Source organism: Sceloporus occidentalis, unplaced genomic scaffold, assembly GCF_023333645.1.
Source record: "Sceloporus occidentalis isolate IW3139 unplaced genomic scaffold, rSceOcc1.0.p SCAF_7, whole genome shotgun sequence".
NCBI lineage: Eukaryota > Metazoa > Chordata > Lepidosauria > Squamata > Phrynosomatidae > Sceloporus > Sceloporus occidentalis.
This window is the reverse complement of record NW_028316987.1, coordinates 55145713-55160439: the sequence shown is the minus strand read 5'-3', so window position 1 is coordinate 55160439 and position 14727 is coordinate 55145713. Positions and strand designations below refer to the sequence as shown.

Sequence of the window (14727 nt, the reverse complement as noted above, 5' to 3'; positions counted from 1 at the left end):
GTCAAATTTACAGAAACACACACACACACACACTGAGCAACCTTCAAAAATACTAGCTGTCTTCCAGATTTATACCATGTGTGAGCAACATGTGGCATATACTAGTCCACCCCATTTTCTGGCCCCTTCAGAAGCTGTTCTGTAGAACCAAATTTTAGTGTCTGGCAACAAAAGCAAAGCACCTATTAATTTTTTTAATTCTTTATGTAAATACAGAAGGGTAAGCTCCCTTGACATCTTGTTTTCAAGGAGAGGCAAACTATAGCTTGCAGGTCACTTGCAACCCCTTATCCTCTTCTTTGCTCCCCCCAGCAGCACCCCCAGAATTTTTATCTTTTAGCAAATCAACATTCTGGCTTGCCCATAAATGCACTATACAGTCAGTGAAAAAAGAACCAAGATGCCATATAGTTAATGGGATAGTCAAGAGACTGCAGACTTAGTTCATTTTTGTTCACCATTAATAGTCAATTGCATAGCCAATTCCTTACAAATGTCAATTAAATATACAGTACTTAGCGTTCATTTACATATAAATATGGATTTAATAATAATCAAATAAATGTGGTAGTTTTGTTGATAATTTGTCAGTGAATTTAGCAATGTCTAATGAACAATGAATTGTCATTAATTTCAACCAATATATGTAGATTTTTTTTGCATTTGACAAAAAATGCTTTAAAAAACAAAACTGCAACCAGAAACAAGTGTGACCCATAACACTTTGCCAACATGAAGAGGACCCTGGTTCCAGACCAGTTGCCCATCCTTGTTTTAAAGTGAAAGTACAGGGGATACCACCATCATGTCAGGGCAACAGGAAAAGTGCAATCTCCAATACAGCTCTTCACTCACCAGGTGTTGCCTACTGATTTACAGGCTGATCGTGCAACTTGCAATTCCGGCTGGACAAGTAAGAAGAGATGCAACTACTCCTTTATCCATGTATCATCAACAACTGTATTATACTTTCCTGTAACAGCAACAATTCCACTGCTGTTTCCAAGATACACAGGACTGCATGTTGAAGAACAAGTATTGCCGCTTTGGAACTATGTTCCTACCTTCTCGATAACAGCAGGAATAGCTTCTAAACTGCTTGGTCTGGCACTAAATTTGCTGTATAACCTACAGGCTTCAACCTGAAATCATGAAAACAAACAATCCTAGTAAAAACATTTTTTTCCTTTCAAGTAGACACAGCATGGGTTTACAAACTAGAAGAGCTCTGTTGGGTCAGATCAGAAATCTATGCTGACTGTAAGATCTTGTCCAAAAAACTAACTTTCAGCCAAGCATCCTGTTTCACACAGAAAGGAGAGATGTGTATTTGAGAAGCCATCTAAGCAAGACATAAAGGCTTCTCTTGCAGCAGATATACTGCCTTGGGAGATGCAGGCTCTCTTTTTTTACTAATAAGTTTCACAGTTAATAACCAGTTTCAGACAATGCTACACATTTGTGAAACTTTCAATGCAAGGGATATTCTGTAATAGTGTCCTTTGAGTTTACAGATGATTAAAAAACCGCTCAAAGCACCCTCCTGCATCATACAGCTTTGCTAGGCTGTAGGGTAGAGTGTCTCTTTCTATTCTGGAAAAGAAGAGAAGCTAGTGGCAATACTGCCAATTTTCAGTGGTTTGTTTTGTTTGCAGAAGCAAACAGGGAAATGCAGGAACCACAAAAAAGGCCGAAGAAGGGTTTTCAGATGGTCACTTGATTTTTTTTCTAGTATAATGACATGGTTCCTGTTCCTAGATTAGACACAAGGGCTATCCTTTTAGGTTTATTGTTCCCATACAAGTTAAACATCTGGCTAATTCTGACAAGAAGTAGAGCTCCAAAGAGTAAGTAAGTTGGAACTCAGAAGGACTGGGAACTAGGAGACAGTGATCTTGAATTTTATATAAAACAATTTTTATATAAAATATAAAGAAGAAAGAAACATGCACAATGCATTCCCATGCACAAAAGTAATGGCGGGAGGTGCGAATTCAAACTGTGGAAGGGCTGTTCATGTAACACTCCATGAGCCTTTGGCAATAAATTTTCATAAATAATATACTGGTAGGTCATGAAGAGGTCAATGGGGAGACATCTCACTTTTACTAGCAACCTATATCCTATCCCCACATACTCTCCAACATTTCTCTTACGAAAACTGGGACATGTGTTGCAAAGCAATATGAGAGTGTGAATAAGATGGCAAACATTATTAATTAGGAAGAAGTCATAAGCTAGGAGAGGGTGCAGAAGTTTGCTTTTGCCTGAGCCTCCTGAGAAGGACAAGATTCCACCCCTTCCTCTGCCCAGTTAATTACTTGCAAATTACTTTGCACTTCGAACTCAGTTTTCAATAATTGAAGTAAGCTGGAGACAAAGGGAGAAGGAAGAGAGAGAAATTGGGACATTTTAAAAGCAGATGAAAAAGTGGGATGCAAGAGGATTAGTCAGGACACTGCCAAAATGGGACAGTTGGAGGGTATGTCCCCAGAACCTGTATACAGAAAAAGTGACACAGCTATATACCTGTGGAAATTCCTGGAAAGCTCCCATTGTTTCCTGATTTCTGTCAGAGGAACCTCCTATGACAATCAAAGGCCTAAAGGAGAAGAAAAAAATCATTTCTTGAAAGCCAACACCCATAAATTATCTGGTTCTGAACACATTTTTACTCTGATCTAAAAGGGGCAATGTATATGAATAAAGAATGTCATAAGGGATAAAAACCACACATCTAGCAACAAGAGATGGATACAAAGGGATCCATGTTGTCTGGATGTAGGCAGGACATAAGACAGATGGAGGGAAACTACTGCCTTAGAGATGCTGAACTGCAGCTCTTATAAGCCCTAGCCAGCATTGCTGATGGTGAAGGGGTGTATAAGCAGCAATCCAACATCATCTGGAGTGCCAAATCTTCCCCATGCCACTTTTATGAAGTGGGTAGTTTTGAGAATCATAATCATCTGTTGACAATAGTGGTAGGAAAATGGTGCTTTCTCATAAGGGCCTGCCATTTCAAACAGATAACCAGCACCATCAAAGTTGCGGACACTAAGGAGAACTGCTGTGCAGGGGGATCTATGTATCAGGCCCAAAATCAATCTGGGTCCAGTCCAGTTGAAGAAAGAGATCTCATCTGCACTGCAGAAATAACGCAGTAGGACATAGCTCAATGCAATAGAATTCTAGGATTTGGAATTTTGTGAGATATTTAGCCTTTGCACTCTCAGAGAGTTCTGGTGCCACAACAAACTACAAATCCCAGGATTCCATAGGATGGAGCCATGGCAGTTAAAGTGATGTCAAACTGCATTAATTCTGCAGTGCAGATTAGACATGCCTCATGATTTGCCCCTTGTAAGCATCTACTAATTCAAACAGGAAATAAGAAGATTCAACAGCAAGGTTTTTTCAGTTTGTCATGTTCAAGATTATTCAGTTTATCGGGATGGATATATTTCAAAGTAAGAGCAAGTGACATTTCTAAAAACTAAAATAAATATAAAAAATAAATTGCGAATGACTAGGGTTTTTCATAGACTGTCATCTTTAAGATAAGATTAAATTAACCCTGCCAGATCATATGATAGTTTCCAAGCAGTAACATTATCATGTCCTTGACAGGCACTGCAATCAGAAGATGAGAAGATGCTATCAATAATTTCTCAAAACCAAGCTGATTACATAAAGATGTGGTAGATGGATCATATACACTACTTTTCCGCAAGCACAGAGCAATTTTCCTGACTGACAATGAACTTCAACACAGTAAAAAGGCCTGAAGTCTTTGGACAGATTGATACAAGTATCATGAATCTACTTTAGCCTCAAGACGTATCTGTCTAAAACTGAAATAAGCTAAAATTAGAAAGGACCCTTGAATATTTGACTTTCATGAGACATGACCTCTGTTGTAATGGTAGATCAATGCTGAACTTTCTTAAAGAAGAAACAGGTTCTTTACCAGCAATTCATGTTTGCATTTGCCATTCCAGCTAGAGCATGTACAAGGCCAGGTCCAGAAACTACAAGGCATACACCAGGCCTGGAAACAAAGGAAAAATAGACAAAAGCATATAATAATAAGCATAAAACACCTTAAACAACTCCAGATACCTTAAGTGGAAACACAGTGTGTCATGCTAAATGATCAATTTGGATTGTAGAGGAGCAGATAATAATTTTTGTTTTAAGTATTTCTGCCCATCTCTTCAGCAAAAAAGGCTCCCAGAATGGTTTACAAAGTGCAGTAAATATGACTGTCCTTGCCCTCAGGCTAATATAAAATTGAGAACGGTGGTGGGGATTCCTCACATCAAAGGTGGGCAACTTCCAGAGATCAAGGGGCCAATTTTGGGCCCCTCAGGACTCATGCTGACACACACACACACACACACACACACACACACACACACACACACACAGCCTTTTAAAAGCAACTAAACACAAATGGAATGGATACAAAGGGCAGTGCCAGTTTTCTTAAAGGCCCTTTTCAGGTTTCAGCCGGCTAAAGTCAAAGGAAGGTGCAAGAAACCCGTGTCATGTTTCAATGCAAAATTGGTGCTTCTACACATGGAATACCACCTTTTGGCTGCTTTTTTGGGGGGGTGGGGGGGAAGGGTCTGTCTGGCAAGGGCTTTGTTTGTGAGCCACAAGAAGGTCATTGTAGGCCACAGGATTTCCACCCATTTTACATGAAGGTATATTCATCTTTAGTGTTTTGCTGTTGTTGGTGTGCCTTAAAGTCATTTTCAACTTACAGCAACCTTAAGGCAAGCCTATCACAGGTTGTAAAACACAGAAAATCTTATGCCAGTTGAAAGATATGAATGCAAGCATACTCCTTAGGGACTGTGGCTTTTGACAGAATGGAAAATCTCAGCAACCACTTAATTTAATTTTAATTTATTTTTATTTTTTCTTCTAAAACACAGTTTTGTTTTAACTCATATAGATATGGTGTAGTGGTAATTTGTTAACATCATCATTATGACAATCCCCATAGCCCACAAGGAGGGTCCAAAAGCAAAAGCAGCTGTTGTGAACTACATCAATAAACCAGTTCTAGCCGCAGTCATCTCCACTAGGCCCAGGCCTTATGAACAGATAAGCCAAAGCCAGGTTTGAATCATGCATCTTACCTGCCCGTCAGGTAACCAACAGCAGAGGCAGCATAGGAAGCCTATTGAAAACAAGTCAGTGTGTATAAATGAGCTGCTAGATGGGATTTCTGGAGCTTTAAGAAGCAGTTATATTTAGATATGCCTAATCTGCAGTCCCCCAACAACATCCTAACCCCTGCTCCCTCATTCCTAATTTCCCACCAATTTCAAACAGCTCATTCTTTTCCTAGTGTTCTCAACAGTGAGGGAAAAGCAATGGCTGAGCTCCTGCATGGGACACATACCTACCATGTCATAACTATATTCTGTCTCCCAATCTGACCTCCCCCAACCCATCTTAAAAGCCAAGCATATGTACAGAGTGAAGAAGTTTTGAGGTGCTAGTGGTACACAGTATGATGAGCAGAAGCCTGCACTGTCCTGTCGCAATTCTTCATCAGGCTGTAGCTTGCTGGCAGGAAGGTGCTGGCTGCACCATCCTTTAGCATCCCACTCACTAGAACATTATTTGGTATGGCTACCTGGCTTTTATGGTGGGTTGTATGAGCATTTGTTGTGGCAGTGGTAAATGTGAATATGGAATAGTTGCAAGACTGGCAAATGATCTCAGTTGCCTACCAGGATGCCACCAAATATATATCAGAATATCAGGGGGTGGTGGCAGAAGAGATGGAGAGAAAACTCTCCCTTTCCTCCCAGCAAGGAAACAGGATCACCAGGATGTATATAGATGTACAGAAAATGTGTACAAGGCTCCCAATAAAAATATATATATCCTGATCTATGTTGCTTGAATTTGTCATGCCTGTAGGGTTGCCATAATTGTCCACTTTTACCAGGGACAAAATGTGGAACAAATTCAAGACCAAACTGTAGGACAACTGCAGGACAAAACTCAGCCCAAAATGTAGGACATTGAAGAAAAATGGTGGACCTTAAATGTCCTACATTTTGAGCTGAGTTTTGTCCTGCAGTTGCCCTACAGTTTGGTCTTGAATTTGTCCTACATTTTGTCCCTGGTAAAAGTGGACAATTATGGCAGCCCTACGTAAATGTCTGTAAAGAAGATATGGAAGATATAAAAACCAAAGCCATTTTGTTGAGAACTTTTAACAAGCAATTATGCGGTGTGTTACAAGGACTCTCAGGGGCACTGAGGTTAACAGGCAACCTCCAGCTAGAACCTGTGACAGCTTTATTGTAAAGAACAGAACTCTGAAAGCAGTCAATGTTGGCTGCCAACTGAAGAAAAACATGGGTGGCTGCCCAGCACAACCTGAGTGATTATTAAACACCAACAACCTTTACACAGGTTTACAACAAGCATGCCCTTGGAAAGCAGGGCATCCTTTTCCAGAAGTCAGTACAGTACTAATACTATGGCCTGCCTCTTTGGACTACTTACAGGAATATTTTTCCATATGCCACCAGATGGCATCAATGATAAAAGATAGAGAGATTAAGGGAATTTGACAAGTGGCAGCATTTGCTTAGTCAGCACCATTGAGGTAAACCAGAATGATTTAAGTTTTTTAAGCAGCCTTGTTTTATAGGAGAATAAAGGCAACGGATAAAATTTGGGGTGGGGGGAGGGGGCAGATACAGTAGAAAGGTCAGTGGAGAGTTTTAGACTTTGCTGCTCAACATGTCAAGGTTGAGGAACATGAGACTGTAGGGGACAATCAGCCTCATCCCCTGTTTTAAGTCTCACGTGCCCTATTTAGTTTGCACGCTGTTTCATGGGTAGTTCAAACTGGGCATAATTCAAGAACAGACATATTCCAGATTAGGATGCAGAAGGTTACTAAAATAAGTGGAAATACTAGACTAACATGGATAAAAAGTATAGATTTTTCTTCTCAAACTCTTGCTACCTCAGCATCAATTGCCAGACTAAGGGCTGATGGCGACACTTTTTTATTTCTATTTGGCCATATCTCTCATATGCAAATGTATGTACCAAGTGAGCCTATCTATCATCTGACGAAGTCACAAATAAATCTGGTTTAGTTTCAAATGAGCCACAAGACTCTTTGTTGTTTTTGCTGCAGCAGAACCACAGAGTTACACAGCTCCTTCCTGAAATTAAACCAGTATTAACAGTAAGCTATAAGGAAAAAAGACTGGCCACACCAGTGCTGTCATTTATATTCTGGTTACATGCATGTAAGTATTTCAAAATTGCTACTGCCACATTTAAACAGTGGGAGGTACTGCACTGCAATTTCTAAATTTAACTATTTTCTTTAAAAACAAAAACAACCCTCCATTATTTCTTTGTGGTCCATTCCATACTACAGTAAAGGAGCAGAATACTTCTGTCTGACTCAACATAATTGGCTAAAAGTACATTTGTCCCTGGTTCTCTAACTGCCCTAGAATGCTGTTTTTGAAACTTCAAGGATCTAGAATTAGGCTTCTGTAGATGAAGGTGAAATGCAGAGCAAATTTAGTGATTATGAGGCATTTCTACATCTGCATTCATTTGGATTTATCTATTCTCTAACAAGAATCTATGCACTTTACAAAAAAAAATAGCAATCGTATCAGAGCATACAGCATTTAAATTGTAGCATGGAATCTTTCTCCAAAAAGTTGTCAGGATGGGGATATCGCACGCGTGTGTGTATGTGTGTGGACAAACTACACCTTTTCCTTGGTATGATATGGAAATGGTTAAATTATTTAGGATCATACATCCAGAGAGCATCAGTGTGAATAGTCACCATGGCACTTAGTGTAGGAGTAAAATATGAGGCATTTATTTAGAATGAACAAGGTGGGTGTGAATGCAGTTTTTACATAATGTCTTTGACAAACAGAAGAGGGAAGGAAAAAGATTACTGTTCAAAACCAGAAGGCAATTTAACCTGACATGTGTTTCCCTTCTCCTTCTGAATAATTAAAAAAAATACATGGCAATGTACAAATGTTTAAACATATCTAGAGTGGGTGTTTCATTAGCAAATCTCTTTGTAACTCACAAGCATGGTGCCATGGCAACAACACACTGTCAAACCAAATGACATGTGAGAACAACTAAAAGAACTTTCCGGGTACATGCAACCCCACTACTGCTGCTTTTGATTTCAAAAGAGAAATTATAGGCCTGTTGTTTTTTTAATTTGTACTTTTGTTACTGAAAATGTTAACTTGTAACCCAGATGGGAGAAGTGCCGTGACTCAAAATCAAGCCTAGGATTGTAGTCATGCAAAACTTCAGCTAAAGTACACAGTCTGTTCTCAGCTATTTTTATTGTGAGTTGGATAATTCAAGACCTTCAGGTGCTATTACGTCCGCTCATAACAAGGGTGGGCAACTTACAGACCTCCAGATACTCTTGGGCTGATATTCCCACCATTCCTAGGAACTGCATCCAACATCTGAGTGCTACCAGTTGCCACCTTCCATCTTTACAATACGCAAAAGCTTATGCAGCACTATTGCCTCTTCAAATAGATATCATAAATTCACATATGGGTAACTTAAAAAGTAGTAGTTGAGTGTGGCCAAAGTCAATGAGGTTTCCTTCACTTTATTTCTAATTGTAGGAATAGTAAAGCTTTGGTCTTCCAGATGTTCTACACTACAACTCTCACACTCCTTTACCACTGGCCATGATAACTGGAACTGGTGGGAGAGGTAAATCAAAACTACAGAAGGTCAGAGTTTTTGCCTTCGCTGTGCTGTTATTTTCCATGCAAAAAGACACCTTGCTAGTATTTCATCAAAATCAAGATTGCAGAGCCAAGAAGCTGCATGTCATGGCTTGAACTAAGATGGTAGTACAGCGCGCCCATTCCTTACATGGGGGATTGGTTCTGGACCCCACCCCCTGCGTAAGGCAAACACCGCATATGCTTGAGCCCCACTGAAAACAATGGGGCTCGTGCACACGGTGCAGCTCGTGCACACAGTGCAGCGCCATTGCTACTTCTGTCACACGGCTTTCAGCATAAGCTGAAAGCCGTGTATAGTGCGCCCACATATGATGCGGGCGCAGTGTACTCATAAGATATTTATAGGTACTGCCAGCTTACATTATAGCTGTTGAAAATTGATTTTAAAAAACTGAGATTATTCTATCTGTGTTGTTAGTCTAGTGCTGACTTTGCAGAGGACCAAATATAATTTGATCTGTATAAGAGACAAGCAATTTATGAATTAAATGACTTTTAGGACAGAACAGTTACTGAGCCAACAGGAAGCCTACCATATATACTTGTCAGTAAGTTGAGATTTTTTTGCCCCAAAATGGCCTCCAAAATCTTGGGTAGACTTATACACAGGACAATACGGTACCTCGACCAAGACTCTCCCCAGCCAGGCTGCCTCGGCAAGGGCTGCTTCCATTGGGGAAAGCCAGGCTGGGGACAGGCTGGGGAGGGCAACCGATCGCTTTGCAGCCTCTGCCCAGCTAAGCTTACTCCGCGGGGTAAAGTCCAATTGGGGACAGGCTGGGAAGGGTGATTGATTGCCCTGGAGCCTCTCCCCAACCAAGCTGCTTCCTCAGGGGACAGCCTAGCTGGCAAGGCGCTGGGAAGGGCGATCAATCACCAGCAGCCTCTCCCCAGCTGGGATACCCCCTTAAGTCTGACCTTCTACATATCCACGAGTCATATCAAAATCTAAATATTTGCCCTCGAATTATACATGCGGTTGACTTATAGTTGAGTATATATGGTAACTGGTCCAATGGATACTTACAGCTTGTTCATTCCGCATTCCTATATATTTAATTCCACTTGCTTGAGCAGCAACTGCTACTTCTATCACAGGAATACCAACGATACCAAACATGTATTCCACATTCTGAAATAAAAGTAGAGTTGTCTTTACAAATTATGTATTTTCAATAGGTAAAGCTGAAAAGCCAACAAATGTTATGGCTCAGAGCCAGAATTTATAGAAGAGAAACTTTGAATTGTAATTTGCAACACCAAATCAAGTGGGACTTCTAACAGTTCCAGCTGGAAACCAATGCAGCCGGTATACTTTTCTTTACAATATCCTCTCACTTTCTCGTTTCCAGTCACAGGAAAGAAACAATCAGGATAAATATTTATTTTTTAAAAAGATTATATTTAAATATCTGAGCAACCAAGAATTAGGAATTCCTTTAAAAATGTGATCGTTCTTAGAAATAAACCATTATAATAATAAAATGGATAGTCAGGAACAGTGGCGTTGCCACACTGGGTGTCATCCCATGTGTGTGTGTGGGGGCAACGGGGGTGGGACTTTGGGTGGCTTCCATTGGGCTGGGCTTCTGGAGGCTTATGGTGGGCGTGTGCTTCCTGAACGGCGTGTGCTCCCTCTCCCTGTGCCGCCCCCTTGTGTGCCACTCCGTCCCCTCACGAGCGCACCAGTCTGCCCCTGGAAAAGGAGGGGATGGTGCATGAGCAATAGACTGCATGGGGGAGCATGTGTGGGAGAACAAAGCAGTGTGTGCATGGAGGCTGCCACAGGGAGAGATAATGCGCACTGGTCTGCATGTGGTGTGTGTGTGGAGAGCGTGTGGGGGGAATTAAGCAGTGTGCATGGAAGACAGAGCATGGGGGATGGCTTGACTGGGTGTCAAGCCAGGGTGGACAGCCCCCCCCCCGCACTGCCCCCCAGTGACGCTACTGGTCAGGAACACTCCTGCTGGTTTGTACTGTTTATCAACCTGTCATATTATGCAAACAGTCCACAAACAGGAAGAAATGTGTTTTTTAAATTAGAAAATACAATGGGCCCTTGATATATGGGGCTTGAATATAAGCAAAACTTCATTTTCGCGAGGGGGTCCGGAACAGATCCCCCACAAGAAAGGAGGGGCGACTGTAATGCGAAGAACTAGTTCCTTTTATCTTTCCTGAATTTTTCAGCATACTTCAGTGAAGACTATGGATCAGATCATTATGAAGGTGAGAAACAGTAATAATAATATAACAACAAGAACTTTTATTTATAATGCCCTTTCTGTCAGCGCAACTGCTGGGGTCCAACAACCACTATCAGCAACTCCAACGAGTCCTGGGGTTAAATCAGACCCTTGTAGCAGAGCTGGCAATTTTCAGAAGCCGAAGCGTGGCTCCAAAGTCCAATTTGGGATGACAGCAACTGGATGTCTTCTAGGAACTGCAGCAGTGCAGGAACCTTTGGGGACACACAGCAAACCAATGCTGTAGCTTCTTCTGATAAACCACCAGAGAAACTAAGTCCTCAAAGTGCTCTTTATTCACAGTGCTATAATACAAATCAAAGATCTCTAAAACTCCAAACCATACCAATCCAACTCCTACAAACCCACAAGCTATCCCTTGCAACCCCTGGGTTTATATAGTCTCCAGACCATGTGGTCTCCCAAACCCAGTGAGTTCAGGTGTGTAACTATGTCATGTGTCTCCTGTGCAATCCAGACACATGTTTCATCCTGGAGAGAAGTGACCAGTGGGGTCCCACAGGGCTCTGTCCTGGGCCCAGTGTTATTCAACATCTTTATCAATGACCTGGATGACAGAATTGGGAGCATACTTATCAAATTTGCAGATGACACCAAATTAGGGGGAATAGCTAATACCCCAGAGGACAGGATCAAGATTCAAAATGACCTGAATAGACTAGAAAGCTGGGCCAAAGCTAACAAAATGAAATTCAACACAGAGAAATGTAAGGTATTGCACTTAGGGCGGAGAAATAAAATGCACAGATATAGGATGGGTGACACCTGGCTGAATGAAACTACGTGTGAAAGGGATCTAGGAGTCCAAGTAGACCACAAGTTGAACATGAGTGAACAGTGTGATGCGGCAGCTAAAAAGGCCAATGCTATTTTAGGCTGCATCAATAGAAGTATAGTGTCTAGATCAAGAGAAGTAATAGTGCCACTGTATTCTGCTTTGGTCAGGCCCCACCTAGAATATTGTGTCCAGTTCTGGGCGCCACAATTCAGAAAGGACATTGAGAAACTGGAGCGTGTCCAAAGGAGGGCGACAAAAATGGTGAAGGGTCTGGAAACCATGCCCTATGAGGAACGACTTAGGGAGCTGGGGATGTTTAGCCTGGAGAAAAGAAGGTTAAGAGGTGATATGATAGCCCTGTTTAAATATTTGAAAGGATGTCATGTTGAGGAGGGAGCAAGCTTGTTTTCTGCTGCTCCAGAGAACAGGACCCGGAACAATGGATGCAAGCTACAGGAAAAGAGATTCCACCTCAACATTAGGAGGAACTTCCTGACAGTAAGGGCTGTTCGACAGTGGAATGCACTTCCTCGGAAGGTGATAGAGTCTCCTTCCTTGGAGGTCTTTAAACAGAGGCTGGATGGCCATCTGTCAGGGATGCTTTGATTTGGATTTCCTGCATGGCAGGGGGTTGGACTGGATGGCCCTAGTGGTCTCTTCCAACTCTACGATTCTATGATTCTATGATTCATCATCCATGGCTACGTGCGCTTGGACACTGAAGAGTCCTTGACACAATGAGCTTCAGCTGTGCTGATCAGTCTTGCCACTCTGCTGAATGCTCATGGCCAAACACACACACATCAAGCATTTCCCTGTGTGCTGTGTTGTAACCCTTCAAATCCCTGACACTTTCTACCAAAGGGTGAAACATCAAATACATATAATCAAGGGAAAAGACACATTTTCCAGCTCTACAGTGGCTTTTTTCTTCTTCTTTTGGTGTGGTGGCCAGAACTAATATAAGCATAAAACCTAATTACAGAATTACTGATATACTCTTGTATTTATATAAGAAATAATGATATCTGAGGGAAAATACTGATCTTATGCAACTTTAGTTAATGTTTGAGAAAAGCCAAGATTTCACAAGAGTTAACCTTTGGTTCTAATCCAGTCTACAAGGACAGAGACAATCCAACTTGCCCTGGAATATCTGTGTGTGTGCAGAACTGCTTTGTTCACAGTAGTCAAAATGATATGCAATACTATTTGGAACCAGCAGCTGAGACTTCAATACATGTATTCTATTTCCCATCAAAAATATAAATTACATGTTAATGAATTTTAATTCCTTTTAGCATTATAATCAAGATTTTTCTCTCTATGATTCACAACAGGAGAGACCATTGGGCATCTCCCTCATTCGTACCCTGATCTTCACCAACATCTCAGCTACCTTATCAAATGAAGAAAAGACTAAGGTGCAGTTTCCTACACTTTTCCCTATGGTTTTCCTATTATTTTTTAATTATTCAATTTATGACACATCTTTCTCCCATAAGTGAGACTCAATGTGGCTTAAAAGACTTATATGTATATTGAGTAAATATGCTTTTGCTAGTTTTGTTTCTCCCCTCTCCCCCATAAATCAAAGGGATCCGTTATTTTCCAAGATTGTCTTTTCCAACGATTCATGCCTTCTCATGATGTGGCCAAAGAACAAGAGCCTCAATTTGCTCATCCTGGCTTCCAAGGAGAGTTCAGGCTTGACCTGTTCTAAAACCCATGTTTGTCTTTTTGGCCTTCCACAGTATCCTCAACACTCTTCTCCAGCACCACATCTCAAATCAGTTTATTTTCCTTCTGAGTTTAAATGCAAACCTTCTTGTTCTCTCCTTGCAGCTTGTTTTTAATATATCTCTTCTACCTGATCTACCTGAGTTTAAATGCAAACCATATTGTTCTCCTCCTTATATATTTATGTTGAAATCCTTGCAGCTTGTTTTTTATATAGCTCTTCTACCTGCATTTAAATGCAAACTATCTTGTTCTCCTCCTTATGTGATTATGTTGAAATCTTTACAGCCTGAGGCAGCACCACAGATATGTGATGGCAGAGAAAAGTAGCTGAATCACAAGCACAACAGCATGTAACACAGGGCTGGGGAACCTTTGCCCAGGGTGACTGGAGGTCCTCCTTTTTCCAGGACATGTCCTACATTTCAACCTTCTGTCCAGGAGGAATTCCAGAATGTCATCTATTTTGAGCATGACTAAGGAAGCATGGGTTTATATTTCTATGAGCGTCTTTAGCTTTTATTTTGTAACGTCCTACATTTTTCTTGAATGTCCTACATTTTTGTGGTGCCTTGTCCTCCTTTGCGGTTATGACACCTGGCCACCCTGACTATATCCTCTCCTGAACTATAGCTGCTGAACTACTGCAACGGCCAATCTGTCTCATCACTGGCCATGCTAGAGGCAGCTGTTTATTTATTTGGCTCAATGCTAAGGAATTCTGGGGTGTGTAGTTTTGTGAGACACTTAGCCTTTTCTGTCAGGTGCCACAACAAAACTACAAATCCCAGAATTCCACAGCATTGAAGAGATGCCAAACTGGATTAATTCTGCAGTGTGGCAACAGGAGGCTTAGGTTCAAAACAGGCTGCAGAAATAATCCAGTTTGAGTCCACTTTAACTGCCCTGGCTCAGTGCTAGGGGATTTTGGGAATTGTAGTTTGTTGTGGCACCAGAGCTCTCTAACAGAGAAGGCTAAATGTCTTACAAAACTACAGTTCCCACAATTCCCTAGCATTGAGCCAGGGCAGTTAAAGCAGTTTCAAGATGGATTAATTCTGCAGTGTGTTTTGGAGGCCTTAAGAAGCCCAAACATCCTCCAACTCAGTGTCAAGTCTCCTAGGCCCCA

General features: G+C 41.3%; 1 protein-coding gene across 1 annotated transcript in view; it reads right to left on the bottom strand.

The window, feature by feature from the left end:
* Nucleotides 1-14727, bottom strand: part of LOC149309758 (2-hydroxyacyl-CoA lyase 1-like) — a 39577-nt gene that overhangs the window by 16290 nt on the left and 8560 nt on the right. The window contains exons 3-7 of the mRNA XM_089533008.1: nucleotides 9841-9945; nucleotides 5151-5191; nucleotides 3971-4051; nucleotides 2530-2602; nucleotides 1065-1142 (exon numbers count right to left, since the gene is read on the bottom strand). Of these exons, the coding sequence (XP_089389134.1) occupies nucleotides 1065-1142; nucleotides 2530-2602; nucleotides 3971-4051; nucleotides 5151-5191; nucleotides 9841-9945 (378 nt within the window). The remainder of the gene's footprint in view (nucleotides 1-1064; nucleotides 1143-2529; nucleotides 2603-3970; nucleotides 4052-5150; nucleotides 5192-9840; nucleotides 9946-14727) is intronic.